The 27,858-nt window shown below is 45.1% G+C and overlaps 2 protein-coding genes across 2 annotated transcripts; both read left to right on the top strand.

Annotated features, from left to right (window-relative positions):
- Positions 1–1,212: 1,212 nt before the first annotated feature.
- On the top strand, positions 1,213–13,167 carry LOC138117446 (spindle and centriole-associated protein 1-like). The gene is given in 10 exon segments (XM_069027772.1): positions 1,213–1,377; positions 3,490–3,621; positions 4,270–4,415; positions 5,875–6,101; positions 8,166–8,279; positions 8,282–8,547; positions 9,752–9,923; positions 11,290–11,380; positions 11,678–11,788; positions 12,604–13,167. Coding segments are annotated over 10 exon segments (1,473 nt in total). The 3' UTR covers positions 12,653–13,167.
- Positions 13,168–19,811: 6,644 nt separating this feature from the next.
- On the top strand, positions 19,812–27,563 carry TRIM45 (tripartite motif containing 45). Its single transcript, XM_069021357.1, has 6 exons — positions 19,812–20,318; positions 22,352–23,085; positions 24,074–24,203; positions 25,997–26,111; positions 26,324–26,450; positions 27,235–27,563. Exons 1-6 carry the CDS (start codon positions 19,993–19,995, stop codon positions 27,384–27,386), a joined length of 1,584 nt encoding a protein of 527 aa, XP_068877458.1. The 5' UTR covers positions 19,812–19,992; the 3' UTR covers positions 27,387–27,563.
- Positions 27,564–27,858: the final 295 nt, after the last annotated feature.

The raw sequence follows: 27,858 nt of genomic DNA, 5'->3' as shown, positions 1-27,858 counted from the left end.
GCGGCGAAAGGAGCAGGTAAATAGGGGTGTGGCACGGCAGCTCGCACAGGCAGGGCAGGCTGGCAGGGTTGCAGCCATCCTCCTGCTAGTGGGGTTTTTATTTTGTGTTGGGGTTTTGGTTGGTTGGTTGGTTGGTTTGGGGATTTTTTTTTTTTTTTCAGCAATGGCCCCAAACGATCAAAAGCTTGTTCTTTGTTAAAATTGTAATGCCAAAGCAGGGAATTATATTTGGTTCTTTTGCAGTTATAAGGAAGGATCTTAGAATTTCAGTAGAATATTTTCTGTTTATTAGGAATACATCAATTTAATAGCATCAAATTTGTGTTATAAATATAATGACAGTTATAATCCTATTTACATTGTCTTTAATTTGTTTCCTACAGAAATGAGTTATTCCTGAGCCTCAGACTTCTTCCAAAGCTATCCCATAATTTTTCTTGTGTTACCATTCCATCCTTCCAGAAGCTGATTATTGCTTGCAGAATTGTCTGCAACACTCAAATTTACTACCTAAATTCTTAAGTAGCAATATGAAGAAGTCATATGAAGAAGTCATGTTTCCCACAGTAAACTCCTGGAAAAGCTGGCAGCCCATGGCTTGGCCAGGAGCACTCTCTGCTGGGTTAAGAACTGGCTGGATGGCCGGGCCCAGAGAGTGCTGGTGAACAGTGCTGCATCCAGGTGGTGGCCAGTCACCAGTGGTGTCCCTCAGGGCTCTGTGCTGGGGCCAGTTCTGTTCAATATTTTTACTGATGACATGGGTGAGGGTATTGAGTCCTTCATTAGTAAATTTGCAGATGACACTAAGCTGGGAGCGTGGGTTGATCTATTGGAAGGTAGGAGGGCTCTGCAGAGAGACTTGGATCGGTTGGATGGATGGGCAGAGTCCAACAGGATGAAGTTTAACAAGTCCAAGTGCCAAGTTCTGCATTTTGGCCACAATAACCCCCTGCAACACTATAGGCTGGGGACAGTGTGGCTGGACAGTGCCCAGGCAGAAAGGGACCTGGGGGTGCTGGTTGACAGCCAACTGACCATGAGCCAGCAGTGTGCCCTGGTGGCCAAGAAGGCCAATGGGACCTGGCCTGTATCAGGAGTAGTGTGGCCAGCAGGACCAGGGAAGTCATTCTTCCCCTGTACTTGGCACTGGTGAGGCCACACCTCGAGTTCTGTGTCCAGTTCTGGGCCCCTCAGTTTAGGAGGGATGCTGAGATGCTTGAACGTGTCCAAAGGAGGGCAACAAGGCTGGTGAAGGGCTTGGAACACAAGCACTATGAGGAACAGCTGAGGGAGCTGGGGTTGTTTAGCCTGGAGAAAAGGAGACTCAGAGGTGACCTTATCACTCTCTACAACTTCCTGAAGGGTGGTTGTAGTCAGGTGGGAGTTGGTCTCTATTTCCAGGCAACACCTGACAGAACGAGAGCACACAAGCTGCTCCAAGGGAAATTTAGGTTGGATGCTAGGAATAAGTTTTTTACTGGAAGAGTGATAAAGTTCTGGAACTGTCTGCCTGGGGAGGTGGTGAAGTCACCATCCCTGGATGTGTTTTAAAAAAGACTGGATGTGGCACTCAGTGCCATGGTTTAATTGAAGTGGCGTTAGGGCATGGGTTGGACTCGGTGATCTTGGAGGTCTCGTCCAACCTGGTGATTCTGTGATGTCACTCAAGCTGCATAATGTGGTTAATTGTATTCAGACTTGCTTGAGATAGACACTGCATTCATAATCTAAAGTGACTTTTCTCCTTTTCAGGCAGGTTTAATTATAATTAGAATTTGAGGATTTGCTGGGAAGAAGCATAGCTTGTCTTGAGTATTTCCTAAAACCTAGTCCCTGTGATGCCAGACATAAATCAAGCACTTGTGTGCACCATCTGTCTTGCCTAGCCAGCAGAGTTAGCAGAATTCCAATGCCTGGATTATAACTGGCAGTGCCTTTTAAGAAAATTACTTTGCAGGGGATATTTTAAAAGCCTGTAATTTGAGTTAGACAGTCAGGCTTCATGAGGTTTCAAAGTTTTTAGAGAGATTCCCTTTGTCTTCTTCCAGTTCTGCTGCAGAAAAGCAGGATTGCAATAAAGGATGTTCCTTGATTTATTCTTAATAGGTATCTAAAAAGTAGGAAGAGAAACTTGAATTCAGGAATCTTTCATGGAAGTGTTTTTATTAAGTGATTAAAAAACCAACACCAATAAGCTGGAAATAGTCAATACAGAAGAGGCTAAAGAAAAGGAGGAAAAGAAACTCCTGAAATGTTTGCAAAACCATATGAAATTCTTAAAGGGAAATGGATAAATCTGACTTGATATCTAAACTAATTTTTATATCAGCTTCCAAATTTAGAATTAATCATTCCCCCCACACCCCCCCATTCTGCTAAGAATGCTGTTTCTTTGCCAGACCCACATAGCACAAAGAGCATGGGCATATTCCCCGAATCTGTGCTGCTCTGTTCTCCCTCTCTGCTGCATGTTCTGGTGCAGTGTTAAAGCTCATGTGATTAGAGCCACACCTGGCAGTGGGCTGGAATGAAGATACTTCTTCCAGGGTATACCAGACCCAAATGGATGTCAACCCTGATGTTTTCCCCATGCATAAATGTAAGACAGAGCTGCTTGGAAGCTTTTCCTCCAAGCCTAGCTTAGTGCTGTGTAGGATTAGTAGATACTGTAGCTCATCCAGATGATCTAAGGCATCAGTAGGCTTCATCACTGCTGCCAGGGTAGAAGTGCTTATTTTGTGCTGTCTTTGGTTTCTGAAGAGAAAGGACCATGTACAGAGGTTTTTTTCCATTTTCTGAGTCAGCCTGCTTCGCTTGGATCAATACAAAAAAACCCTGTTCTCTCTGGCTGCAAGAGAAACAGAAAATGGATGGTTTGTCTCTCATACTTAAGGGAGGTGCATCTGTCTGTCCTTGTGTCTAGTGATAGTAACTGTGAGTTAGTCTCAAAAATACTCATTTATTCATTCATTTTATGTGGATGCAGAGCTGTTTTGTCATACATTTGAAACCCTCTAGAACTTTTTCTCTAATGAAAAACATTAGAAAGCAAGTAGTTTCTACTTTATTTAGTCAAATTTGTTTTCATTAATGGATTAGGGAAACTAAAGAATAGGCACAAGCAGAACAGGACACTGACAAGCATCAGCACACCTGGAATTACTTAGTTCCTCCCTGAAGATTCAGTGACTTAAGAAACTGTATCTGTGCAGAGAGACAATGCTTGTAGTTACATCCTGTAAAAGTTCTAGGGCAGAAGAACAAGGATGTTTAGGATTCCCTACAGTGTCCTGGAGGAACAAAGAAAAAGCAGTAAGCTCTCTGACAGTTCTCAAGCCCTAACATTTGGATTTTGTCATGAAAGTAATGAAGTCAATTTAGCAATAGTGGGAAGAGCTGTTACATGATGTCATAGTGACTCATTCCTCTTTTCAAATATGAGTCTGTATTGGTTTATAGTAGGGTTTTGGGTTTTTTCTCCCTCTTTAGACTGAAATGCAGCTGCATGAGAAAGAGATGATGAGGCAGCAGCAGGAGGAGATGTTGAATGAACCCAGAGAACTGACTGATGCTCTAACTGCAGAAGTACTTCAAGTAAGGGAAGAAAACATTACTAAGCAGGTACTGAGCCCCCCTTGCTCCTTACCCATCAGGATGACTTGTTAGATACCTGAGTTCTGTTGCAAATACGGGCTGAGATGCATTGTCTCATGTTCTGGAGATTTTAACAATAAACAGAAAGAAAATGATGAAATTGAATGAGGAGCCTGAGAATTACAGTAGCAGGTACAGGTATGGAATGTTTGGAAAGTCATTCATTTATCTTTATTTAACTTCAAAGCCTGAGAAAGTGCTGGCTCTGTAAAACTGAGCTTTACTTTATCCATCGAGAAGTTTAGGCATCTTCCTTTTCAGTACACTTCTATACTGTAAACACTACTGGAGCAATGAGTGGATGTAATACTACATTTTCCATTTTTTAGTTTGCAGTGGAGGTAGATTTGATCCATGGCTACATTTGGGAATGAAGTGATTAAGAAACCTTAGAAAGGAAGTGAGGTCATGAATAAGAAAAGGGAAAACAAATAATTTATAAATGAGAAACATGGAGACAATAATATTTAATCCTCACTGGAATCCCACAGAATCACACAGTAATATTAAGAGGCCAAATTTCTTCTCAGGGCTGCTGGTAGTATATAATTTTCTAATTTATGTTGCTAGAATACAAATATCTGAATTCTGTGTATCTTTTTTCTCCTCCTTTAGAAGAAGCTTCAGCAATACAGGACGGTAACAGATGAAAAGCTGATGTGTCTCACACAAGCATTTAAAGGCCTCCCTTTGATAGAACCTGGAAGAGAACAAAATCCAAAACATTTTGGAATTGCAAGCAAAGGTCCAGCAGACAGCCAAGGGGTGTACATGAATGTGTGAAGCATGAAAGAGGAGTTGTGGCTAGTTTATCCCTGTAATGGAAAATCTGGTATTTAATAGATATCTGTTTGCACAAGTACCTCTTGCATGAGCTTGAATGTAACTTCTGTAAATTCCCATGCCATGGGTTCTGCTGGGAGCACAAGCAAAGGAGGAGAATAGCCTTCCCCCATTAAGATGGCTTCCAAAGTCATTTTCTTTCTGACGGTCCCAAAAAAACCCAGAAACCCAAAGAAATCAAACCCAACAGAACCAGGATCTCAGCTTCCTGTTGCTGACACTCTGAGATTGGTGTTTCCATAAGACACTGGAGGTCGCTGCTGGCCAAACCAGCAGCAGCTGAGGCCCGGAAACCAACGAGTCAGGGAGGTCAGGTACTCGGTATTTGTGACTTTGTGGGAGGGGGGTGACCAGCTGAGTGCTGTGTGACATGGGGACAGGCTAAGATAAGCCAGTAGCATTGGTGGCCAAACTAAGCAAACGTGATTCACCTTGAACTTCTAACCTTCGTTCACCACTGAGTTTTCTCCCAGCTCTCTTTCCTGGTCGGTTGTTTAAATGCATTGCTTTTGCTCTCAGGGTCAGTAACTTCTTGTGAATCCCAAGATTTTGGAAGTTACTTGTATTCCATAGTTAAATGCTGGTTTTGGGAATCTTTGCAGTTAAAAATTTTCTTCCTGGAAGAATTTTCTTCTTGGGAAGAAACCACATACCAGATCCTTTTTATTTTGTTGAGATTTGACCCAGGCCTTGTAAAAGCAAACAAAAGAAAATCACCCTCCAAAATATAAAATCCAAACAGTCAGAAAAGCACCCCTCAAAAAAACTCCAGCCTAGCACCCAAACCTTCACATTCAACAGTTCTGCAGCACTAGGAATTTTCAAATATTCTTTCCTTACTTTACTTAATTAAATACAGAATGACTTTTTTTTTTTTACTGAAGAGATGTCTCATTTAAATTAAATCATAAGAACAGCTCAAAAAAGTCTTGAATTGTTTTCTATCCAACCATTGTTGCCATCAAATTTATAATATGGGGCATTAGGACAAGTGCATAAGTCTGATTTTCTCAAGAAAATGTCACCAAATGCAGCTCAAATACCTGTTCAAGTCACATGAAGTAAGTCTTGTGCATGAGCTACAAGCAGATCTCATACTACTATCCTGAAATTGTGAGGCTATGTGTAAGAGTTCTTCCTGTTCTTATAGCCAGTAAAGACTTACAATATGCTTGAGTGAAAGAATTCTGTACCTGGGCATCAGAAGAAAGTTAGGAGTGTGTGTGGAAGATCCTCTAGTCTGTTCTTTCAGATACCTGAATATAAGAGTTGTTATTGAGATTTTTCCTATTTCACTATAACTAATTTTTGTTCCCTTTTTGCTTGTTTGTTTGGGTTTTTTTGTTTAACTTTTATCCCTGCTTTGTCTTTTTCTTTAGAAAAACCTGATTTGACCTATTCTGAGCCCAGGACTTATGCAGGCAACAGGGAAAATATGCTGAAATTTCCACAGGAAGAACTACCTTTCACATTTCCCCCAGGGCCAGGTGCCTCAGGTGATATGAGACCTGGTGGAAGCTTTCCAGCTCACATCTTCCAGCCATCTGTGCTGCTGTCACCACCACAGCAGAAGAGCAGTCAGGAATTGTCTTCCCTCCAGAACAGTGAGATCTCTCTGACTGCAGTAGACTTAGGAGTCTGTGTTGTGTGTTACTCTTTCAACCTCACAGTACCTTTGAAGATGTATTTTCTATGGAAAATTTTTAATCTGTATGCCTAGACATATTGGCCCTATAGCTGGAATGTCCTACTGCTGCACCCAGAGATGCATTTCTTTTGTTACTATGCCTGCTGCTGTTCAGCCTGTACACTTTCTGTTTTCCATCTCCTGGCAGCAATCCTGTCAGTGGCAATCCAGACTGCCATTTTTATTTGGGACTAATTTTGATTATCATATCAGTGTGATTGCTGAAGCAATGTTGGTCGATGTAGGTCGATGACCTACAGCACATCATTTCAGATTTCCATCTGCTGATGGTGTAATCCAGCCTCCATCACCTTTAATGGTGGGACCACTGAAGCCTGGAACTTCTCTGTTTCTGCAATCCATGTTGCAGACACACCAGGATATCTGTAGGCTGTGTGCTCCTGCTTTGAGCCCATCTTCCCAGCAGAGGGGTCTTTGGAACCTGTGGGAGCCAGGTTCCCATTGGGTTTCATTTAATACACAGGAAGTAGTTGAGGAAATTTTGGGTGAAATTATGTGGTGCCAGATAACCAGGTAGCTCAGTCTTGTGTCAGTATCCATAGGCTCTAGAAGTTTCATATGTTGGTGGCTCACTTCTCATTGTTGGGAGGAAGAAAGCTCATCAGGGTGATTAGGGAAGGCATTTCTCATTTATTCTTACTGAAGTGAGCAGAAGGAAGCACCCTTTGTGACTCTCAAAACGAGCTGTTTTCTGCTGCAGCTGTCACTGTAACCACAACCATCCCACTGAACATGCCAGGGCCCTGCATAACACCCTTGTTGAGAGGCAGATAATTACATCTATGGCCAGCTGGATGGTTGCTGACAAGAAGGAGGATACAGGAGTGGGTTTTGGGGTTTTCCTGCTTTTTTCTCCCTTTCAGCTGTGTTGTTCTGTAAGCCTTTTTCAAGTGAGAAAAATAACCAAAAGTCCTTTTGATTTTTAAGGAGCTGGCAAGGCAATTGAAAGTTTATATTTAATTCAGCCACTCAGTGGGCTGCTGTGCTGTGAGGAGGTGCATAAAAAATCTGGAGGAAATGAACCTAAGGTCTTGTTCTACAAAGAGCAATGTCTGGTTTCAGTCCCATTGGGAGCTGTCAGATGTCTTCTGTCATTTGAAACAACAGTGCAGAACTGTATTCTGAGAATTCTCTAAAATATATTGTTACTCTCTTAAGACTGATGCTAAATGGCTCAACAAATGTTAAACTTAATGAATGTTTCTTTATGCTCAATGATTCATAAAACACACTTGAGTATAAATTTTAAAGTGCTCTTCTCAGCTCAAGAGGCAAGAACTAAAGCTTGTGAAGGAATGGGCTATTTGGTGTATGAAGCATAGAAAATCTATTTTCTGTTTTGATCACAAAATTCAGCTTGCTTAGCATGTAGCAGCTGGCAGTGCTGTAACTTTAGTCATGTCTGTCTGGTGTGTTATCTCTTTGCTGATGATAACCACAAAAAAATACCTAACTACTTTTGTTGGCCACAGTGTTTCCTCTTTAGAGACTAGGTAGTTAGTTTATTATCATGCCAAATGTCTTGTATTATTTTGTTTTAGTATCCTAAAAGTTTTGTTAATAACCCAATATAAATATCAGAACTGAAACAAAAACTTAGTTTACCAGGAAAGATAACTGAATTTTGGAAAAGGGAAGACTAACTAAGAAGTAGTATTTGATCTGTCAGCTAAGAAATTCAAAACAATTTATCATCTTCTCAGTGACTTCTCTCTCAATCTCTAATTAAATCATGTAAATGTAAGACTGTTTGCAATAGGAAATACTAACCTGGTGAGTTCTTACAGCAGGATATTGCATAGAGTGGTTTTGATCAGTAACATAACACCATTCGGGCCAGATGTTACAATTCAGATTCCTACTTGATTATTAGTAACCTGATGCAATAAAGTCAGTGTTGGTTTCCTCGGTGAGGATCACATGTCCCTGTCCTTACTGTTCCTTAATTTAGTGTTTGTAGTGTTTGCAGCCATTTCCCAGTCTACTGAAAGAGAGCCATGCAAGGAAAGGAGCTTCCCTTCCTCCCCGAGGACACAGAGCACAACTGAGGAAAACTGTCCCATCTCTAGAAAGCAACAGCTCCTCCTGCAGCCAAAGACATGGCGAGTTCCCATGAGAAAATCAATCTGTCCTGCCCAGGTGACTCTGGGAAAAACAGCACAGCTGAAGAGTTACTTCAAAGTGGTGATCTGCTGGGACAGATAGCTGAGCTCACACGGCGGAATGCTCTAATTAAAGCTCAACTGAGCAAATTCAGAGGTGTCTCTGGAGACAAAAGTGATTGCCTACATCAGCCAGACCCAACCCAAAATGCACCTAGTCCAGACTCTTCACAAGGACAGGTCAGAATTTAACAGAAGAGGAAGGCTGGATCTCCTTTCCGCTGATCTGCTTTCCCATAGTTTACTGGGGCTTTTTTGTCTTCCATCTTGTTATATATTTGTTTGCTTGAGACTTGTGATTTTTTAAAATTATTCCATTAGCAGATCAGCAGTAGTTTCTCATATTGGCCCTATGTTGTATATGGGTGCTGAAAAGTGTGCAGCACATTTATAAGGCTATGCTGCACAAAGAGGTGGTGTAGCAATGTGATCCAAGCTCTTGCAGTTTGCATACTATAAGCAGTGAAAGCACTGCACCAACCCAGAGCTTGTTGTCAAGCTTGTAAAATGCATATTTAAAGCCATGTCATACATGTCTTCTGCTACTCTGAACCAAAAGCACATGAGATTAAACTTAAACTTGGGAAAGAGAGATCTTGAAGGCTTCAGTTTACATGGAAGAACTTTAACCTGCAACTAAGCAGTTACTCAGTGGCACCCCAGTTAGTGAAGTTAACATCACAAAAACATCCCTGCCCTTGCTACTGTCTTGCTATTACGTGTTCCATCACAGTGACTGACTGACTGTTCAAGTAAGGATCCTAAAGATTTAAAATTTCCTCATTTAAATATAGGCTGAGAGTGTTGTCACTTTCTAATTGTGTTATGTTGTGTAATATTTAGTCATTTGGTTGTAGAAGGTGATGCAAACTTTTAGTAAGTGTTGTTTTTGTGCAAGCAATTACTGAAAGGGAGGGGAAGAGTTCAAAGCAATCAAAACCTGGCTTAAAGATGAGTTCCAGGACGATTCTGCTTTTGCTTCCCCACACCCTCCTGAATATTTGTGTCTCTGATTAAGTATATTCTTAATTATAGTTAATTACTGGATGTTTGGTGGTTTTGGTTTGGTTTGGTGGTTTGTTTGGGGGGGGAGGTTGTTTGAGGGTTTTTTTTTTCTTTCTCTAATTATAGGGACAATAACTGTATTTTTCCTACTTGAAGGAAGATCAGTATAAAATATTGTAATGTTTAATCAGTTAAGGACTTAGATACAGGATAGTTAAAGGGACAAAATCAGATTTTTCACAAGAAGTGCTATATAATTATATTCCCTTTCAGTTCGAAAACTAAATGCATAGAAGCACTTGCAATATATTGTATGCCCTCCTTGAGGGTGCCAATTGTAAATTTTTCATTGGAAGTAATTATCCCATTATCCAAGTAGAGTCATCTCATGGTATTGAGGAGCTTGGAGGAAAGAACAGCAGAGCTGCATGGCCAGAGCACAGAAGCACAGGATCAACTGTTGCAGTTGATAGACCAGCAGAAATCAGCTGCTGCTGACATGGTCCCTCCTGTGCTGCCTCCTGTTCCAGCCCCATCCCTGAATTGCACCGGTAAGTGCCCAGCTTCAGGAGAAACAAAAACTAGTAAGACAATGTTTTTCTCCTTCTTAGAGTCCTTTTCTTATTGGATCAGTGGTTGTGGTCAGCAGTACACTTGCTGTTAATGACTGTGTGGATACAAACACGCCTTACTTCAGAGAGCTAAAAACACATCAGCTAAACCACTCCTAAATTTAGCTTCTAAGTAATTAGTCTGCTGCAAGTACTGTGCTTCATGTTAAGTCTGTTCTTTACTATGTTCTTGTCTGAAGAACAGGTGCTACATTTGGACATTAGTAGGAATTTCTCCACAGAAAGGGTTGTCAGGCATTAGAATGGGCTGCTCGGGGACACGGTGGCGTCACGACCCCAGAGGTGTTTAAGGAAAGACTGGATGTGGCACACAGTGCCATTGTCTAGTGGACAAGCTGATGTTCAAAGGTTGGACTTGATGATCTCAGATGTCTTTTTCAACCTAATTGATTCTGTGATAGTCCCTGGGGGGCAGCACTGGGCTTTTTAATCAGTCCTCTGATGTGCAGAATCTTTGAAAAAGATCTGGCTTCTAAAAATCATGGCAGAGTGGTTATCCTATTCTCAACCACAGTTTTTGTCTTTTGGGTACTCTTCCCATCAGACTGTCTTGTTAGTTACTGACAGTGTTAATAGAAAGTAATAACTGGAGCTTCCAGTCATGTAAAGAGGTAAAGTAGCTAAGGGAATATTCTTGCTGATTCAAGATTCATAGATCAGCTGCTATATCTAACTATAAAAAAATTACTTTCCAGGAGGTCAGGGCTGCTTTACCTTTTCATGGAGTCATTGTCATTACAAGCAGAACTGCATGTGACCATGTACTCGTGCTCTGGCTGCAACACCTGTCCTTTCCCCTTGTGAAACCACAGAGGATGTATAAAGGGGGAGGGACTTGGAGAGAGAAAGGGTTGGAGGGACCAGTGTGTGTGTGCATTTGCATGCAGGTGCAGATGCAGTGACTCATGGGTTGGGTCATAACACTTTCAATGCTTCTTTGTAAATTCAGCATGGTAAGTAAAATCTTAAAGGAACAAAGGTGAGAGATCTGAAGTCTCTAAGCCTCTAATTGCCAAACAACCCAGAAAATTTAACTGTGGAAGAAGAATCATTCTATATCTGTGAGCATTGTCTGTAGTTGCTCTGAATATCTGCTCCCCATTGTCAGTCATTTTCAGGAAGTGGGTATGAAGTTTATATTTAACTTGATGTTTTATTTCTGGTCTGTATATTCTGTGAAATTGGGAAGAGGCTGTGATGCCTCTGAAAAAAATGGCAAAACAAAATGAATGTTGTGCAGTGTTGCTGTGTTCTCATAATAATCAAGCAATTATTTATTGCCTAGAAAACGGAAGGAGGACAGTTGAAGAGTCTGTTCCTGTGGCAGTGGGTGTGGACAGCTCCAAGGATGACAGTGTTTCCCATGCCAGTGTGAAGTTCACCCTTTACTATTTCATTTTTGTTGTATCTTAATTGCCCATGCAGCAGAAATTGAAAACAATGGGAAAATTGCCATGTGTTTTTCTGGCTTTGTGGATTTTCCCTGACTTTCTCACATTCACTGTGGAAGTGGGACAAAGGTCTAATAGCTTTTTCACAACTTCCTTTGTATTTAAAATATCTGCAATCTGACATGAGACAGATGACATGTTGCTGAAGACTGCTGATGAGGTGTCCTAACTCAGGATCAGAGATACTATTCTACCATTCACTTCTATTTTTCACTTTTTCAGTCTTATTTTGACTATTTCCAGGTCTGTAGGAGACTCCAGCAAGCCTTGTTCACCTTTAAGTGCCACATCAGAAAGTGCCAAATTGACTTCTGTCAGCCAAAGACCAAAGGTGAGAACTGAAAAATCTTCAGCCAGAAAATCTGATTGTTGTCATAAAAGGAAAAAGATCATCCTAAGATGGATGAAGGGAGGAGAGCTCTGTCCTGTTTAAATATCCCAAGGCTGTTATTAATTGATTCATAGCAGTTTGGATTATAGACAACTGGTAGGAAGAGACCTGAGAACTAGTGACATTCATTATTTTCTGCCACAGAGTTGTTGTTTACAAGTGAATTACCCTTTTCTGCTGTGGCATCTTTGTGTGTTAGAACTGGAAACCTTTGGAAGTCTTTCCCTGGTGGCTCCAGAGAATCTCAAGCCATGTTTATGATGTACTGGTGGAGCCACAGTCAAGAGGCAAGCAAGCTCTTCCCTAGCTGTTGCACGAGTCAGCTGCCGAAGGATGAATAAATCCAAATCTAAAGAAAAATCCCCAGTCTAGATTTCTGACTCCTGATGTGCAAGGAAAAGGATAGCCCACAGTGAGATGCTTTCACATGGAACTCTGTAGTGGTACAGTCTGATAAACCAGTCACTGAGCTGTTTATAGGCTTGAAAGCAACCATGAGGACATATTAATAACCTATTTCCTGGTGTCCAAAAGAATCTAAATTAGGAGTGATAAAGAGAACAGAGTTAGGGTCCAGGACTCCCTATCCTGACAGCAAACTAGACATCTCCAGACAGGAAATTTGGAATTACTAAGGTAGATGTGGCTTGAAGCAGCTGATGTGACTCCCTCCATGGTGCCAATGGCAGACAACAATCCTAACACAAGTCTCTGGGAAATTTACTCTATATGAATCTCAACTGGTTTCTTCTTTTACAGAAAAGCAAAAAGAAGGATGGTTTGCATTGTCAATGCACATTATGTAAAGGAAGCTGAGCTCAAGTCCAGTATTTTTAAAATATTTTTTTACGAACCACAATTCAATCACAATCTCCCTCTACAAATGTACAGTTTAACTCTGAAGTATTTTCATGTCAGTGCCATTAGTATGGCAAGGTCCATGTGCTTATTGTATTTGTGCCCTACAGAGCAATCTTGGTAGCTCTGGGAATGAGGTTCTGAGCTGGACACACCTCTATGACCTTAACAGCTTTTCACCAAAAAAGTCTTTCATGAGGTTGTAAACTCAGGCTGCTGGAGCTTTACAAGTGAGCACTTGATACCTCTGTTAGGTACACTGAAGGCAGGAGGTTTTAGAAATGGCCTGTGAAACTTTCTGGAGCATTTATTTGCACAAGATATGGGAATAAAACATCAGGAAGAACTGAGATGAGGAAAGGTACCTGCACTGAAAAGGAACCTGGAGATTAGGAAGCCATTCTGTTTCTGGGGGATAAGGATTTGCATCAGAAAGAATTTGTTCCTTCTGTGGTTTACAGTTGCTCCCAAAAGTTGTGTTTTCTGTGCAGTTAACATGTCAGAGTTTGCATCTGGACTTGAGGATTGCTTTTCAAAAATCTCATTTAATGTTTTTGTAGTAAATATAAAGTGACTATTTGAAGTTGAAATCAGAATCTTTATTTGCTATGTACTAAATTATGTGTTCTTTGATACAACAGAAAACTGATATATATAATTGTATTAAGCTGGTTTGCTGCATGTTTTTATAATATTCTAATGACCATGGTTTTTATATTGGTTTTATTTGACTTTTTAAAGTAGTCATTATTTTATTAGTAATGCTTACCTGATGCCTTTTCCTGGTCTTAAAATCAAGAGTCAATTACGGTTAGAAGGGAAAAAGGGATTTTACCTTGGTATTTATTTTAAGGATCCTTGGGTGCATTACATCCAGGTCAAATGCACTGAAATGCACCCTGCAATGCACACCCTCAGAAGATCAGGTATAACATTATAGGTTTTACTAATTAGCATATCTATCAAAGATTCCCCAATGAGAGGCTCGAGTGAGCTCCCCTCCCCAAGGAACCTTCCCCGAGCTGGTTTTATCTCAGTTTACAGAATGTGTTCTGGAGAGGACCTTGGGGTCTGGGGCATTCTGATCCCTAACTACAAAGTTTCTAAGATGTTTAGTCTCCTAGCTTGACAAACAAGTCTAAGAATGTAGGCTAAAAACCACTAAGAATACAGAAGTTATAAAAAGGTATAACAGGGATATAAAATAAAAGGCAAAAAATCTTAATGGCATCATACCAATAAAATTTAAGACTCTGAAGAAATGCTTCATTACCTGTTTCTTATCTTGTAGTAAACCTGGCCAAAAACATTTATGATGCAGATCTAGAAAATGAAAATAATTTGCAAGTCTGGGAAAGAAAATAGCTGTAGGTATCAAAAACTGATTTTGATGAAGATGCCTTAATATTTCTTTTAACTGTGGAATTTCTTCCTAAAGATAGTGATAGGGTGGAGCCAGCCTCTGTCCTTTCAGTCAGTTCAGTTTTAGGAGAATGAAGAAAATATGCTTCTCTTTTAATTTTTTTTCTGTTTTGTTTTGGTTTTTTGTAAAGGAAGGGTTCTTCTAAACAGATTTAGAAAATCTAAAAAATGTGGGCTTTAAAAGAGGATCTGTTGAAATGTTCATTGATACTTCCATGGTTTATTTTTCCAGTGTTAACTATGGGAAGTGAGGAAGGTTTCTATTTCTGTATTTTGTAAAATAACAGTTAAAATTGATTGGAAGAAATCCCTCAACTCATCAAAAGACAGGAATGCCACAGTTGGGATGGGACCACATAACCACAGTGCCCACAGGTTAATGCCATTGCCTCTGCCAGTGGTTGCTACAAATGCTCTGTAATTAGTATGAGAATTCCTTTTAGAATACAGGATCAGAATTAATCTTTTGAGTTGTCTAGTTTCTTTACCATGGGAGTCTCTACGTGGGAGGGACACTTCCACTCCAGATGTCTCCAGTCACCTCCCACCACCTCCTCCACAGCCTGTGACTTCCTGCGGTGCAGGCTGGGGTCACACAGTGTTCCATGGCTAAAATTGAGCTGTCCCTCGGATGTCATGGGAGTGTGTTTGCTGGAACGCTGAAGGCTAGTGTAAAGCTCAAGGCAGTGTCTGAGAAACTGTTAGTGCAGGGAGTTCTTTTGGGAGTTTGTTTTTTTGTCTGTTCTAGACCGAGCAACAAACTGCAGCTGTTGCTAGAACTCGACTCAGCAGCTCAAGCTTTGCTGCCTGATGAGCAGGCTGGTCTGTACCTGTCTGAAACAAAATGCTGACTCTCATTAGACCGACATCTGCTCCTGCAGGGAGCTAGTCTTCCTGCACACCTGTTGCAGGCAATAAGATTTTGCATTTCTTTGTGTGTACATATATGCATAAAAGTATGCTTTGGCAGGCCTCATGCTGACCACAAGTCTCATCTAAGTGAATTCCCTGCTCTCACTGCCCTGCTGCAAGGCTAGGTTTTGTTCCTAGCTGCATCTCAGTGAAATACCACACTGTGATATCCTTCTGTCTCATGGTCCCAGCAGCGAAGGGAAAGAAAAAAAACCAACTCCATTGTCTTCCCAGCATGAGTATTAAGTGGTCACAGCATCAAGCCTGACAGAGTTCAAGAAGCAATTGGACAACACTCTCAGGTATGTGCTGCGGTTCTTGGGGCTGTCCTGTGCAGGGCCAGGATTTGGAATTCAGTGATCCTTGTAGGTCCCTTCCAACTCAGGGTATTCAATGATTCTATGACCTTTTGCATGTACAAACTTACAGCCTTTCAGATCACTTCCCTGCCTCAAATATGGCTAAAGGGGAGGTAAAAAAAGATTAATGTCCTGACATCACAAAGAACTTGTTTCCTTAGAAAAGCCTCCTTGGAAAAAAATCCAAATTTCATCTTCCCTTCAGAAAATGTAGGCAGCCTTCAGGAGAGATATATATATAGCAGCAGAAAGCTGAAAGTGGCAGCAGGTGGCTGGAAAGCTGCAGGGAGGAGGGGAAAGCAGGAATGTCTGGTCAGAAGCCACAGCAAGGGCAAGTTTGCACAAAGCCTGTGTTGCTGGGTGGTTTGGCTGCAGCTGCTGTGGTCTTCAGAGAGCTGCTGCCAGCTGAAAGGGATAATGCTTGACCACTTCAAACTCTGTGCTTCCTGTCGCAAATCTGGAGGACAAGAGAGATCCACCCATCTCTTTTGCTGCTTTCTTTCTGTGTTTCAAGTGTTAACCACATCTCCATACCCTATCCTCTCCCAGTCTGCTATTCCAGGGTTAAGCCAAGCCCCTCTGTGTGTGATGATTGTTGCTCACTGACTAATGGAAGGGGCAGAAATTTACGCTTCCAGGGGTGCTGGTTTTCTGCCTTCTTCCTTCACCTCTCTCAGGTCACACTGCAGTGGATGAAATCCTGCTGGAGCACAAGTGTGATGTGTGACAGCAGCAGGTCACAGAAATGTACTTTGGAGTCCAGCATGAAAATGAAGATACATGGGCTTACATTAAATGAGGTAACTTGAGATCCAGTTTAGTTTTGTCTCCAAAGCTCAACACAAGCCTGAAGAGAAAAAGCTACTGGCAAATTTAAAAGAGAGAGTGTCTATGCATGAAGGGAGACATTTGGTAGTGAAGGTGTTTCGCTAAAGAGTGAGTTCCCCTAGAAATGCCTTGTAGAGAGTCTGTGAGAAATCGCAGCACCTAAGTCCTCACTCTCTGTCCCAAGTGGTGTCCCCAAGGAAGGGATCAGTGTTGTCTTTCTGCTGCAGCTGTCAGGTTCCCCCATGTGCTATCAGCTTGCAGAAATTTTGTTGTGTGAGGCTTGGGCTTGGGGCAACTTACTTATGTGTGTTTGAGGCCCAGCACAAGCAAAGGTCAAATGGCACCTCCTTTTAAAACCTCCATGGTTTTAAACTAAAAGACGAGAGACTTAGATTAGATGTTAAGAAGAAATTCTTTACTCAGAGTAGAGTATAGTGAGTCCTTGGGCAACAGGCCAGATGCAGAAAGTGAGGGCTGAGGATGACACCAGCCTCTGTGCCTTAATAAGTGATAATAGACTCTTGGACAAGGAGCTGAAAGAACAGTACAGAAATGCTCCTCTCACCAGTCAAATGCCACGTAATTTCAAATGCAACTTTAGCTGAATGAGGGAGAGATTCTGCCTAAATTGGGAGATGTTTTAAAATCCTTTGTTGCATTTTCTGGATGAGGTTGATATAAATGTCATCTGGGTAGCTGGAAACAGTTTGCGTGGAAACAAGGATGCATCAAGTACTCCCAGACCAAGCCTGGCAGCGCTGCCACGTTCAGAGAAGTGTCTGAAACACAGCAGCTCCCAGGGCTGACAAATCCACAGCAAAATTGGACTTGTTGGTCAAGGGGGGAGAAGCCAGCAGTCTGTTCTACTTCTCTTTTCTTTGTAAATTCCCCAAATAAGCCATTTTCCACACTCCTCTGGCTGCCAATAAGCTAGGCTCTGGCACTTTGACAAGTTCTCAGTTTGCTGTCAACAAGTCACCTTGGACTTCTCTGCAGTCCTGTTCACTAATGACTTTTGTTTCACCACTTTTTCAGTTTATTTGTGTCTTATGGCAGGATATCCAGAAACAGCTCCCTAAAATTATCAGAGTAAATAGGCGCAGGAAAGCATGAGGCATTCAATTCCAAATGTAATAAATGGGCTACACTCACACTGCTCACAGAGTCTAGGAAGGAAATCATGCTTTAAAGATTTTTTTGAACATGCTATAAGAAGTTTTACCAATTTTCCTCCAGAAAAATAGAAACGGGAAAACAGCATAAAGCTTTCCCCAGAACAGGCTAATTAGGAAATACAATAGAAATATTAGTCAGAAGCCCTTGAAGAAAAGGAAGAAGGAAACCATCAAATCTTCCATATCTCTGTGTAATGATCTAGTGCTTAATGATAGGAAATGAGAAGCAGATAAACAGGAAAAAGAGGAAGGAGCTGGCAGGGAAAGTGAGGTAGGGAAAGAACAGATCACGCAGAGCAACTGCTCTGGGAGGCTCTGATATACATCATTAACAATAGGAGCAGGAAAACAAGTTTAAAGAGGACTTCATTTCAAGTAAATCTGGGTCAAATGAGAATAATGAGCCATCCATCAACTCCTGCGGCAAAAGGAAAACATTGGTGTGATTTTAATGGCATTTTCATTGTTTCATTTATGTAACTATGCTCCTTTATTGCCCTTCAGTATATATATATTAACACATTGGTTTTTTCATCCCTAAGTTTTGACCAGTTACAAAGCAAACACTGGATAATCCAAGGTGGGAGAGGGTGTCTCCCGTAAGTTCTTGCAGTGCTTTGCAGACCAATATGCTTCACTGAAGATATTCACAGAGCTCCATTGTCCATTGAGTTGCCTTCCACAATGTAGGACATAGTGGCACAGGGGCTTCCTCCACTGTCTGACAGTAGCCAAGAGAGCAATATTATGGGGAAAGTAACCAAAGTGAATAATGAGCTTGTACTAAAGCAGCTCCTGTTTTGTGGGTCACTGGGTTAGTTTTCTGGGTGGTTTTTTTTCTGCATTTCTGCTTTTCCTTTCTGTCCCCGAATCTCAAGGGGCTCCTTCGATGATCCTCTCCAGCCCATTTCACTACAACTTCCTCTAATCATCCCAAGGGTGCTCCTGCTTTGTGTTGGTAACTCATAAATACATTACTCAGCAGGGATCCGTGCTCCAACCAGATCAATGGCACGGAACGTGATCAGATCAGCTGGGCTAGATTCTCAGATTTCCTCTGCCACTGCTAGTCGTGGCTTATTCCACCATCTCTCTGCAGCGATGAAAGATGCTGCCGTTCTCAGAAGGTAGCTCACCTTTTCTGCACAAAAGTGACATTATGACTCTTGCCCTGTTTTCTTTCCACACCCACGTTTACATGGCCATTTACTATTCTTTCCTCCAGCATGATTAAAAGAACCAGTCTTTCTTTGTGACAGTACAGAATATTCTTATCAAGTCATCTTGTCTCACAATTACTGCAGCTTTTATCCTCTAACCTCAGCAGCAACCACTGCTATAGTTAACTGCTAATAGTTAATCTGAAGAAGGCTGTTAGAACACCTTTCTTCTTTTGATTAGCTTTGAGGTTGTAAACACTTCATCATGACCTAAAACTTTGATCTTGTATTACAACATAAAAGACACAGAAATGTTTGAGTGTATCAGAAGAAGACGATTTCTGTGTTAAGCCCTTGTATATCGGGGGTTGTTAACATCTGTTATAGAGGAAATATTTACTTGTGTCATATGCAGATATTAAGTATTTATCTACTGCTCTGTAAATGGACTCTGTGGTTCTAAAAACAAAAACCTGACTGGAGATTTTCCTTGTTGATTTTTGTATTAGGGAACTGAAACTCCAGAAGTCTCAAATGCTTTTCACATTACATTGGTATTCAAGAGGGCCAGCAGGATGGGACAGGTAAGATACTGAATGTCCTGGGCAAACTAATGGAGAGGCTGGTAAAGAGTTCAATCATTAAGGGCTGAATGTGGTACACTAGAGGAGGCTTTATAGAAAAGAGCTTTTTCAAAACAAGAGAAATTGGTTTCAGTCCTTGAAGAGCTTACACATCAGACTGATAAAAGCAACCGTGTAGATGCCATCAAAGTCCAAGGGGCATCATGCAGGGCTTCACTGACGTTGGGCTTTCAAAGCCTGCCTTTTGCAGTATTCTTAATTCCCAGGTGCAGTGAATGAAGAGAGACAGAGCCCGTCCCGGTGGGCAGTCGCAGGGAAGCCTGGCCGCCTTGCAGTGTCTCTGTTAAAGTTTCACCGCTCTCGCTCAGCTGTGCGGCGAGTTCTCCACTGATCCGAAGGAAATACCACCAAGGCCTGAAGGCATCCAGCAGACCGGCAAAGGGGCTGCAGAGGCCAGTCAGGCGGTAAACCTGGAAGTTTTGAACTGCAAGAAGTGGAAACACGATCTACAGGCGGTGGGGTGGGAAGGGGCCATTTCCCACACAACCGGCTGAGACAACCCCGCAGGTACCAAAGGAGGGGGGCAGCGGGCCCGTCCCTCTGCGCCTCGGTGAGAGGGACGAGGACAAAGGGGCTGCCGGGGCCCCTGCGGCCTCCTTGACCGGAGGAGGAGCAGCGGGAGAGGCAACAGCGGGGTCTCCTGGCAGCCCCCGCCCCTCACAGCGCGGCCCCCGCGCCCCTCACGGGGCGGCTCTGGGGCGGGAACGACCCCGTGTGGGGCGGCGCGAGGCGTTCCCGGCGGGAATGCTCGGCGGAGCGGCCGCAGGGGGCCGCGCGGGGCTGCGGGCATGTCGGGGCCGCGCTGCCCGCAGTGCGCCCAGCCCTGGGTGTCGCCGCGGCTGCTGCCCTGCCTGCACTCGCTGTGCGAGCCCTGCCTGCGGCGCCTCGGGCCGCCGGAGGGGCCCCCGGGCGCCGCCCGCCCCGTCCTGTGCCCGGTGTGCGACGCCGAGGTGTCGCTGCCGGCCGGCGGCGTGGGCCAGCTCCCCCCCGACTGTCTGGCCGGGAGCCGCGCCGGGGCCGCGGCCGGGTGCGACCTCTGCGCTGACGGGGCGGCGGCCGGGCGGTGCCTGACCTGCGGCGTCCGCCTCTGCCGCTTCTGCTGCCGGGCGCACAGGTGAGGGGCGGCGGGCGGCCCGGGCGGGGACACCGCGGCTGGGGGGCGGCGGGCAGGGACCCACTCGGCGAGCCAGAGCAAAAACTGGCGTGTCTCCCAGTTTTTACCCACCGCTCACCACCCCTGCCTGGAGGATGCTCGGAGAATGGTCCGTAGTCAGGTGGGGACCAGAAGGCTGCTAGCATCGAATCATAGAATATGTGGAGTTGGAAGGGATCCACAAGGATCATGGAGTCCAAGTCCTGGCTCCAAGACAGCACCAGGAATCCCATGTGCCTGCGAGTTTTGTCCAAACACTTCTTGAACTTCTTAGGAGTAGGTCCATCAGCCATGTTATTGGCCATTAAGTCCAAAATCAGGCCACCCTTTGCCTGTAGTGGTGTCCACATGCTGGTTTGCATCTCAGTTTAGTATCCCTGGGCAACAGGCATGGGTATGGGCAGGTACTAGCAGGATAACAGCCTCTCATGCTGTACTGCCCCACTTTGGGAAGACACGTCTTCCAAAGGAAAACGGGGAAGGTGAGCTGCTGCTCTGCCTCTCTGCATCTCCAGGACCATTTGCTGCGTGTATGTGTAAAGGCACCATTAGGCAAAGTGAAAGGAGATGCATGGAAGCCCTGCCTATTGTGGTTGCTACCTGCTAGTGATCAACCCGTGTGCTTGCCTGCTACATGTTGTAGAAGTATTGTAGGAAGAAGAGGTAACTGCAACAGAGTTAGGAGTTAAAGAGGAGAGGGGCGCAGTGGCTTGTAAGCCAAGCAGAGGACAGTCAGCACTACAGAAGAAAAGTGATATAACTCCTTAATGGCCTTCTGAAGCAACGAGGTGACAGGCAGGGGCAGAAAAACACCCAGCAGCAGGAGCCAGGGAAGCCTCAGCCTGAGTTACGCAGCTCAGTCTATTCCCTCCACTTTTGCTTCTCCTTTTCACTTGATTAGCAGATTCTTTCCCCAGAAGGAACTGAGACATTCCTCCCTGCCCTGCCCCCCTACACATACTGGTGCCTGTGGGGAAAATGGTTTAGGCTCTTAGTTACCTTTCCACTCCACTCCGGGTGTTATTTTCAGCATACCATTCTGATTAGCTAATGCCTCAAATCTCATGGAGCTGCTGAAGAGTGATAAGAGACCTTGAATAGCAGCCTGCTGCACTGACAGGAATAACTGCAGAAGGGAGAAAGCAGCAGAAAATTCGTCCCTGTGACCCACTTCCAGTAGTATTCACTGCTATAATTTTTTCACCCCACCTGCATCTACAGACTCACTTGATTTAGTTGATGTCGGAACAGAACAAGGGCCAAGAAAAGCCATATTGAAAGGATTTCATGGTGTGTAGGGAAGGTTTCTATGGTTCTGAGTGCCGTGGTTGTGCTCCTTGGAACAAGTGAGAGAGATCTTAGGCTGAAGTCACGCAACACTGGAAGGCTTTGAAAATGTGGTGGATTTTAGGGAGATTAGTGGGAAGCAAAAGGAGTAGCATAAGGGCCTGTGGTGAGGTTGCTCTGTGTTACCAGAGCAACTCTGCAGAGCTTGGTCCTTGGAGAATGTCTTTGCTTATGGCTTGGAGCTCCCATTGCAACTGCCACAAGTCATTAGTGAAGGAGAGGAGGGTTTTACATCCTTCTCAAAAACTAGCTGCCAGTGTCCAAAATAGCATGGAAATATTCTAGTGCTGCCCTGTGACATGGTAGATGTGTGGGTTATAACAGATTCTCTGTGTCCCATCCTTGGCCTCTTCTGAGCAGGACCTACCCTGAGGGGTATTAGAGCTCACTTGCCTTGTGTCTGAAATCAGTGCTGACCATGCAGTCAGGGAGGCTCAGGGAGCCTGAGAGCAGCCCCTAGTGAGCTCCTCCTTTGTGTGGAGCCTAGTTCTCAGGAGAGCACGAGTCCTTTCGGGGAATTTCAGTGGAGACAGGAGGGAGCAGTGCACACGACTTGCAACCTGTACAGAAAGGCATTTGCCAAGGGTCTCAGTGTTTGCATTTTGTATCCAACATGCCTAAAGTGATTGATGGTTGCTCCTGCCTAGGAGACAGAAGAAGACGGCCTCCCATGCTGTGACAGAGCTGGAGAACAACAAGGATTGCAGCCAGGCTGGGAAGCCTCTCCTGTGCCCCTCCCATCCCACAGAGGAGCTCAGGCTGTTCTGCGAGCAGTGTGACCAGCCCGTGTGCCGGGACTGCGTTCTGGGCAAACACCGTCAGCACCGCTGTGACTTCACCGGCAATGTCATCCACAGGCACGGGGACGCCCTGCGGGAGCTGCTGAAGAGCAGCCAGCAGCACATGGACACCCTGGAGGATGTGCTGAGCCAGGTCGATGAGATGGGCAGTGCGGTCCGCAGCCGCGCAGAGGCTGTGGCCGCAGAGATCTGCCAGTTTGCCAGGGGCTACGTGAAAGCCATTGAAGAGCACCGGGACCGGCTGCTGAAGCAGCTGGAGGACTTGAAGGTGCAGAAGGAAAACCTGCTGCACTTGCAGAAGGCCCAGCTGCAGCAGCTGCTGCTGGACTTGAGGACAGGCGTGGAGTTCACAGAGCACTTGCTGATGAGCGGCTCAGATGTGGAGATCCTTGTCACCAAAGGGGTGGTGTCCAGCCGTCTGGCAAAGCTCAACAGCATTGCTTACAGCACCCACCCCAGTGTGGATGACAGGATCCAGTTCTCCCCTCACGAGAGGGCAGGGCAGTGTTGTGGCTATGAAGTTTTTGGTGCCATTCTCAATAAAGTGGTTGATCCGGCCAGATGTACCCTGCAAGGGGAAGGTAATGGGGTGCTGTACAGCAGCTGAATGGGAGCGCACTGCTTCCTGAAGTCACCCCTCTGCTCTCTGTACCCACACAGTGTGCAGCTTCTGGCACTGTTGGCTCTCTGCTATCCAGTCATTGACCAGGGGCAGAGGTAGAGCCCCAGCAGAAGTTGCATTGCCTGCCTATGGGAGCTGTGCTGGGCAGGGAGCCAGGCAGCTTTTCTCATCCAGATGTGCAGGGTGTATGGGACTGCCCTTCACAACATCACCGACCTCAGCATGGGGCTGAGGCACGAGGAGGGCTCACTTGGGGGATGGGAATGGCACCTGCAGTGGCAGGACATGATGCTTTCTCGGTGGCCCTCAGCATGAGCCCAGGCAGATCCACTTTGTGGCTGAGTGAGGAGGTTCATTCCCATTATGATTTCTACTGAGATTGCTGTGGGAATACCTGGCATCGATGGTTTCATGGATATTTGCTTACTAAGGACTTGGAGCAGGGCCAGCAAACAGATAATGTTCAGACCATCCCACAGAGCACAGCCAGCTCCAGTCAGTAACAGCCTGTGCAGGGCAGATGAGACAGACCCAGGGCTTCTCGGATCCCTCCCATGCCAAGCTGTAGTGTTTGTAGGTGTTGAATTTTCTGGTGCTCCACACTGCACAGTGGGGCTCTTCCTTCTTCCTCTGGGTTGCATGGTGCATCTTGGGGCCTTCTGGGGAGGTGCTAGCTGGGCTTAGAGTGACAGGAAAAAGACCCCTTTGGTCCATACAGACCTCTGGGCTAAACCTGCCATCCTCAGAACCTATGGCTTCCACTCTCTCCTGATACCCAGTCATATGTTGACTTTTCCCGTGAGTGGAAGGAGTTGTACACCCCAGAAGCAAAGTCCTGGCTGTGCTCTGATGGGGCTGCAACTCTGCAAAGTAGGTGGGAGGTGGCAGTCATGGCTTGACTTGAATCCTTTCTAGTCCTGTTTCTTTCTGGTTTGTTTTTTTTCCAGGTCTCCACAGTGCCCGTCAGAACCAGCTGAGTGGCTTTACCCTGCTGTGCAAGGACACCACGGGGGAGCGCATGGGGCGGGGAGGAGAGGCTGTGCAGGTCACCTTCACCCACAAGGACAAGAGAGACTGGTGGGTATTTCACCCAAGAAATCCCTGGTCACTGGCTTTGCCTTCCTGCCTCCCTTACCCTGGCTCCCTGCTTGCTTAGGCAGGTGGGAGGATGTGCTTGAGCAAGTGGGTCAGAATCTGTAGAGGAAAAGGCACTACTCTTTCTCCCACCGGTACAGCAGTGCTTGCTACTGGTTGTATTTGGCTGGAGAGTGATTGCTGAGATTTGTATTGAGTCTTTGAGTGATTTGGGCTTCTTAAAGGATTCAGCTCCTGGTGTGTGCTGCTAGGCACGGTCAGAGGGAGCTGTTGTTCCTCCTAACTCCTCCCAGCAGACCCCTGGGGCCCCTGCTGTTGTTAACACCTAGTAGGCGTAAGTCATAGCAAATCCTGAATGACCATCCCAAGTCAGACAGAGAGTTTACCGAACTCATGAGCCTCTGACAGCTGATGGAAGTGCCTACTTCATGTTCTGGAGAAAGAATCTATATTGTGCTTTTGTCCTTTTTCCTGTAGTTGCAAGCGTTGAGTACTTCAACATCTTTGAAGGTTTTCTAGCAAAAGCAAGAAAGGCTGCACTTGAGCTCCTCAGTGTTTCCACAAGGAAAATGACCAACCAGAAAAAAATATAACTGTTTCCAGACCACACTTGTCACTAAAGAGCAGCCAGGCACAAAAGCAGAACCAGTTGGGGGTCAGTTTTTAAGAAAAATATCTATTACTTTGCAGTAGTTGGAACTGGATGTCAGCATTAATTTGTTCCAGGGACACTCATGATGGGATGGCCCGATGAAATAAAGGAGCAGGATGCTAAAACCCTTTGCTATGTTAACAAAGCACACAGAAGCAGTGCTAGCTGCACAGATGCTTATCAATATAGCATTATTGTCCAAGAATATTGTTCCAATGTACCTTCCTTCCCTAAGTGCACTTAGTATGTAGGAAGGTGCACGCCTGAGGGGTTTGTGGATTTCTCTCAGTGGGATAGAGGTCACTGTGGCCGCAGTTTCTTTCTCTTGCCTGTATGCAGTTGCTACATGGGTTGCTGAAAGCTGTCTGGCTTTGCTTTGAGGCACAACAGCTGCAGAAGAGCGCGAAGTATCACCACACAGTTCATGGCAGGAAATTATGTGGGCAGCTGTATTGATGTGAAGTGTTGGGGGTGGGGAATACAGATTATAAACTGTCATGTCAGGGGGCCCAGGAGACTAATTAGTGGGGATTAGCAAGAACACCTTCCTCTCTGCAGAGCTGCCTGATAATTGTCTGTGGAAAGCTTTCCATCTTCCTGTGGAGCAGGCAATTAATCCTCCAGTAACCAGCTGAGGCTTTCTCTCTAGCACTCTGTTCACCAGGGTTTCTTGTGAAATGCAACGAGCTTCACTACGAAAAGGGAGAGTTTACCATCAGGGACCTAGAACTCCTCAGCATTGAAGGGAAGAGTTGGGGTCAGTGCAGCTGGGACAGTGGTTAAAGTGATTCAAACCTACCTGATTATATCCTGTCTTCTTAATGGGTTTTTCTGGAGGTAACTGCTTGCTGAAGCTGTGAATTTACCCCATTTCTGTGGGCCATTATCTGATGGGATAATCTGACTTGCAAGTGTGCTGTGTGTCATCTGCTTTTTCGGAGTGCAGGTTGCTTCAAATCCTTGCAGTGCAGCTGGCTTTGTGACTTCCTTTGTATGGTATCTGCAGCTTCCAGTAGCAGGGGTGTGTGAAAGCCACTCTAGGCCGATCTAGGCCAAACTCTGGTTTACACTTAAAGCAGTTTTCTGCCAGCCAGTGACCTCTTGGACTTCTCTCTGTTCACAGTGCACTCAAGCCAACAGTATGTGATAATGGTGACGGGACCTACTGTATTTCCTACAGCCCTGAGGAGCCAGGCTTGTATGCTGTCTGCGTCTGTGTGAAAGGGCAACACGTGCAGGTAGCATTTCTTGTTTCTCTTGCACTGCTTCTTCTTTACCTGCTTCTCTTTTCTTATGTACTTGCTTTAAATCTTTCTAAGGATTACCTCTACCATGTAGCAGTTTAAGGTTGGGCTTAGTGATCTGTGACTGCCAGGTCACCCAGCTGGTGTCTGAGAATGCAGACACATCTGACAGCACCCACTGCAGCACCCTGTCTTGTCCTCTGCAGGGCTCTCCCTTCACTCTGATGGTGAAGCACAAGTTCCGTGAGCACCAGGGGGTGTTTCACTGCTGCACATTCTGCTCAAGCGGAGGCCAGAAATCCGCTCGCTGTGCCTGTGGGGGGACCATGCCAGGTGGGTGCTCAGCTTTCCCCATGCTGCTGGGATCTGGAGGATTTGTTGCACTAGGCCCTCCCTGGTGGATAGAGGTGTGAGGAGATACTTTGGCCCAACTCCCACCTTGCACATGCACCAGGACTATGGTAAACTGTGTGTACACACATTCTGGTGGGGTGACTGCAGCAGTGAGAAATGCAGCAGGACATCCAAAGGGTCTTTGTGGTACATCCCATAGACAAAGACCTGAGCCAGCTGCGTGGGAGGTGGGGCAGGGCACCTCAGCCTTTCAGCCCTTCTGAGTGAGGCTAAGCAGCATTGCATCTACAGTGTTCCTGTTCCAGTGCTGGCATGCTGTGTTGCACAGTGACCAACTGTGTACTCTAGAAAAGCCTCCATGTTGAGGACAAGAGTTCAACACCCTTACTTGTTTAATCCCCACCAGCTTTCCTGTTCTTGACCTGCATGTGTCATCTTGTGTTCTGCATGTTTTTAGGATAGCACTGACCTCTTCCTTTTTCTGTGATTGATCTGTATCTTTGGCCATAGCCACAAGCAGCTAGCATGGGGTTCTGGATGCCCATGTATTGCTTTATTCAACAGGCAAGGGGACAGAAATCTTCAGCTTTCCCCAGCTATTGGGATGAGTTGTTCTTTCTTTATGGATCCCTGGCAATTTTGGCCTTGAACATGCTGTGTTCTCATCAGCACATTTTAGAGAAGTCCTGGGGCCAAAGCCTGTAACACACTGGGATTTTCTGGCCTGCTTTGGGTTCAGCTGCTGGTGCCTCTTCTCTTGCAGGTGGGTACCAAGGCTGTGGCCATGGACACAAAGGTCACCCTGGCTGCCACCACTGGTCATGCTGTGGACAAGTGAACGAGAGCTCAGAGTGTTTGTGTGCACCACCCAGCGACAACTCCCAAAGGAGTTTGCTCAGGACAGTGGCACTCTGAGCATCCAGGTGAGCTCCTGGGAGCCCAGGCCACTGCTGCTGGCTGCTCCATGAGCACAAATGATCCATGAGGATCCACATGATTGATCCCTGCATAGCCTCACTGCCAGCAAACAGCGTGATGGGTGTGAGCTGAGAGGAAGGGATGAGGGAAAATAAAAGCGTGCCTTATGTTCCACCCAGGAGTGTGTATGCAAAGTTATTTTGTGCTCAAACAGGAGCAAATTCTGGGAATTGTACTGCTGCCTGCACTCCTGAGGACTTGTGGCCCATGGGGATATGCTCTAAGGGGAAACTCAGTCTGAGCAGTTACCTCACAGGAGGGTCAAGATGTGTCCCACTCTGTAGGGTCAAGAGCCTCTGCTGTCCTCCTTGGTGAAGTCAAACCTGCTCATTGGGGCACATTCCAAAGGGTTTGTGGTCATGCCTTGGAAAGGCTTGGCACCCTGAATATGGCTTCTACCTCCCTGTCG

Source organism: Aphelocoma coerulescens, chromosome 1 (assembly GCF_041296385.1).
Source record: "Aphelocoma coerulescens isolate FSJ_1873_10779 chromosome 1, UR_Acoe_1.0, whole genome shotgun sequence".
Lineage (NCBI taxonomy): Eukaryota > Metazoa > Chordata > Aves > Passeriformes > Corvidae > Aphelocoma > Aphelocoma coerulescens.
This window is presented reverse-complemented; position numbering and strand designations above follow the sequence as displayed.

What these genes read in the sequence shown, in the direction of transcription:
- TRIM45 (XM_069021357.1), top strand. Translation starts at nt 19,993, where the DNA reads ATGTCGGGGCCGCGCTGCCCGCAGTGCGCCCAGCCCTGGGTGTCGCCG. An exon ending in TTCTGCTGCCGGGCGCACAG is followed by an intron (nt 20,319 to 22,351) that starts GTGAGGGGCGGC and finishes GCTCCTGCCTAG; the next exon opens with GAGACAGAAGAAGACGGCCT. An exon ending in CTGTGGGGGGACCATGCCAG is followed by an intron (nt 26,451 to 27,234) that starts GTGGGTGCTCAG and finishes CTTCTCTTGCAG; the next exon opens with GTGGGTACCAAGGCTGTGGC.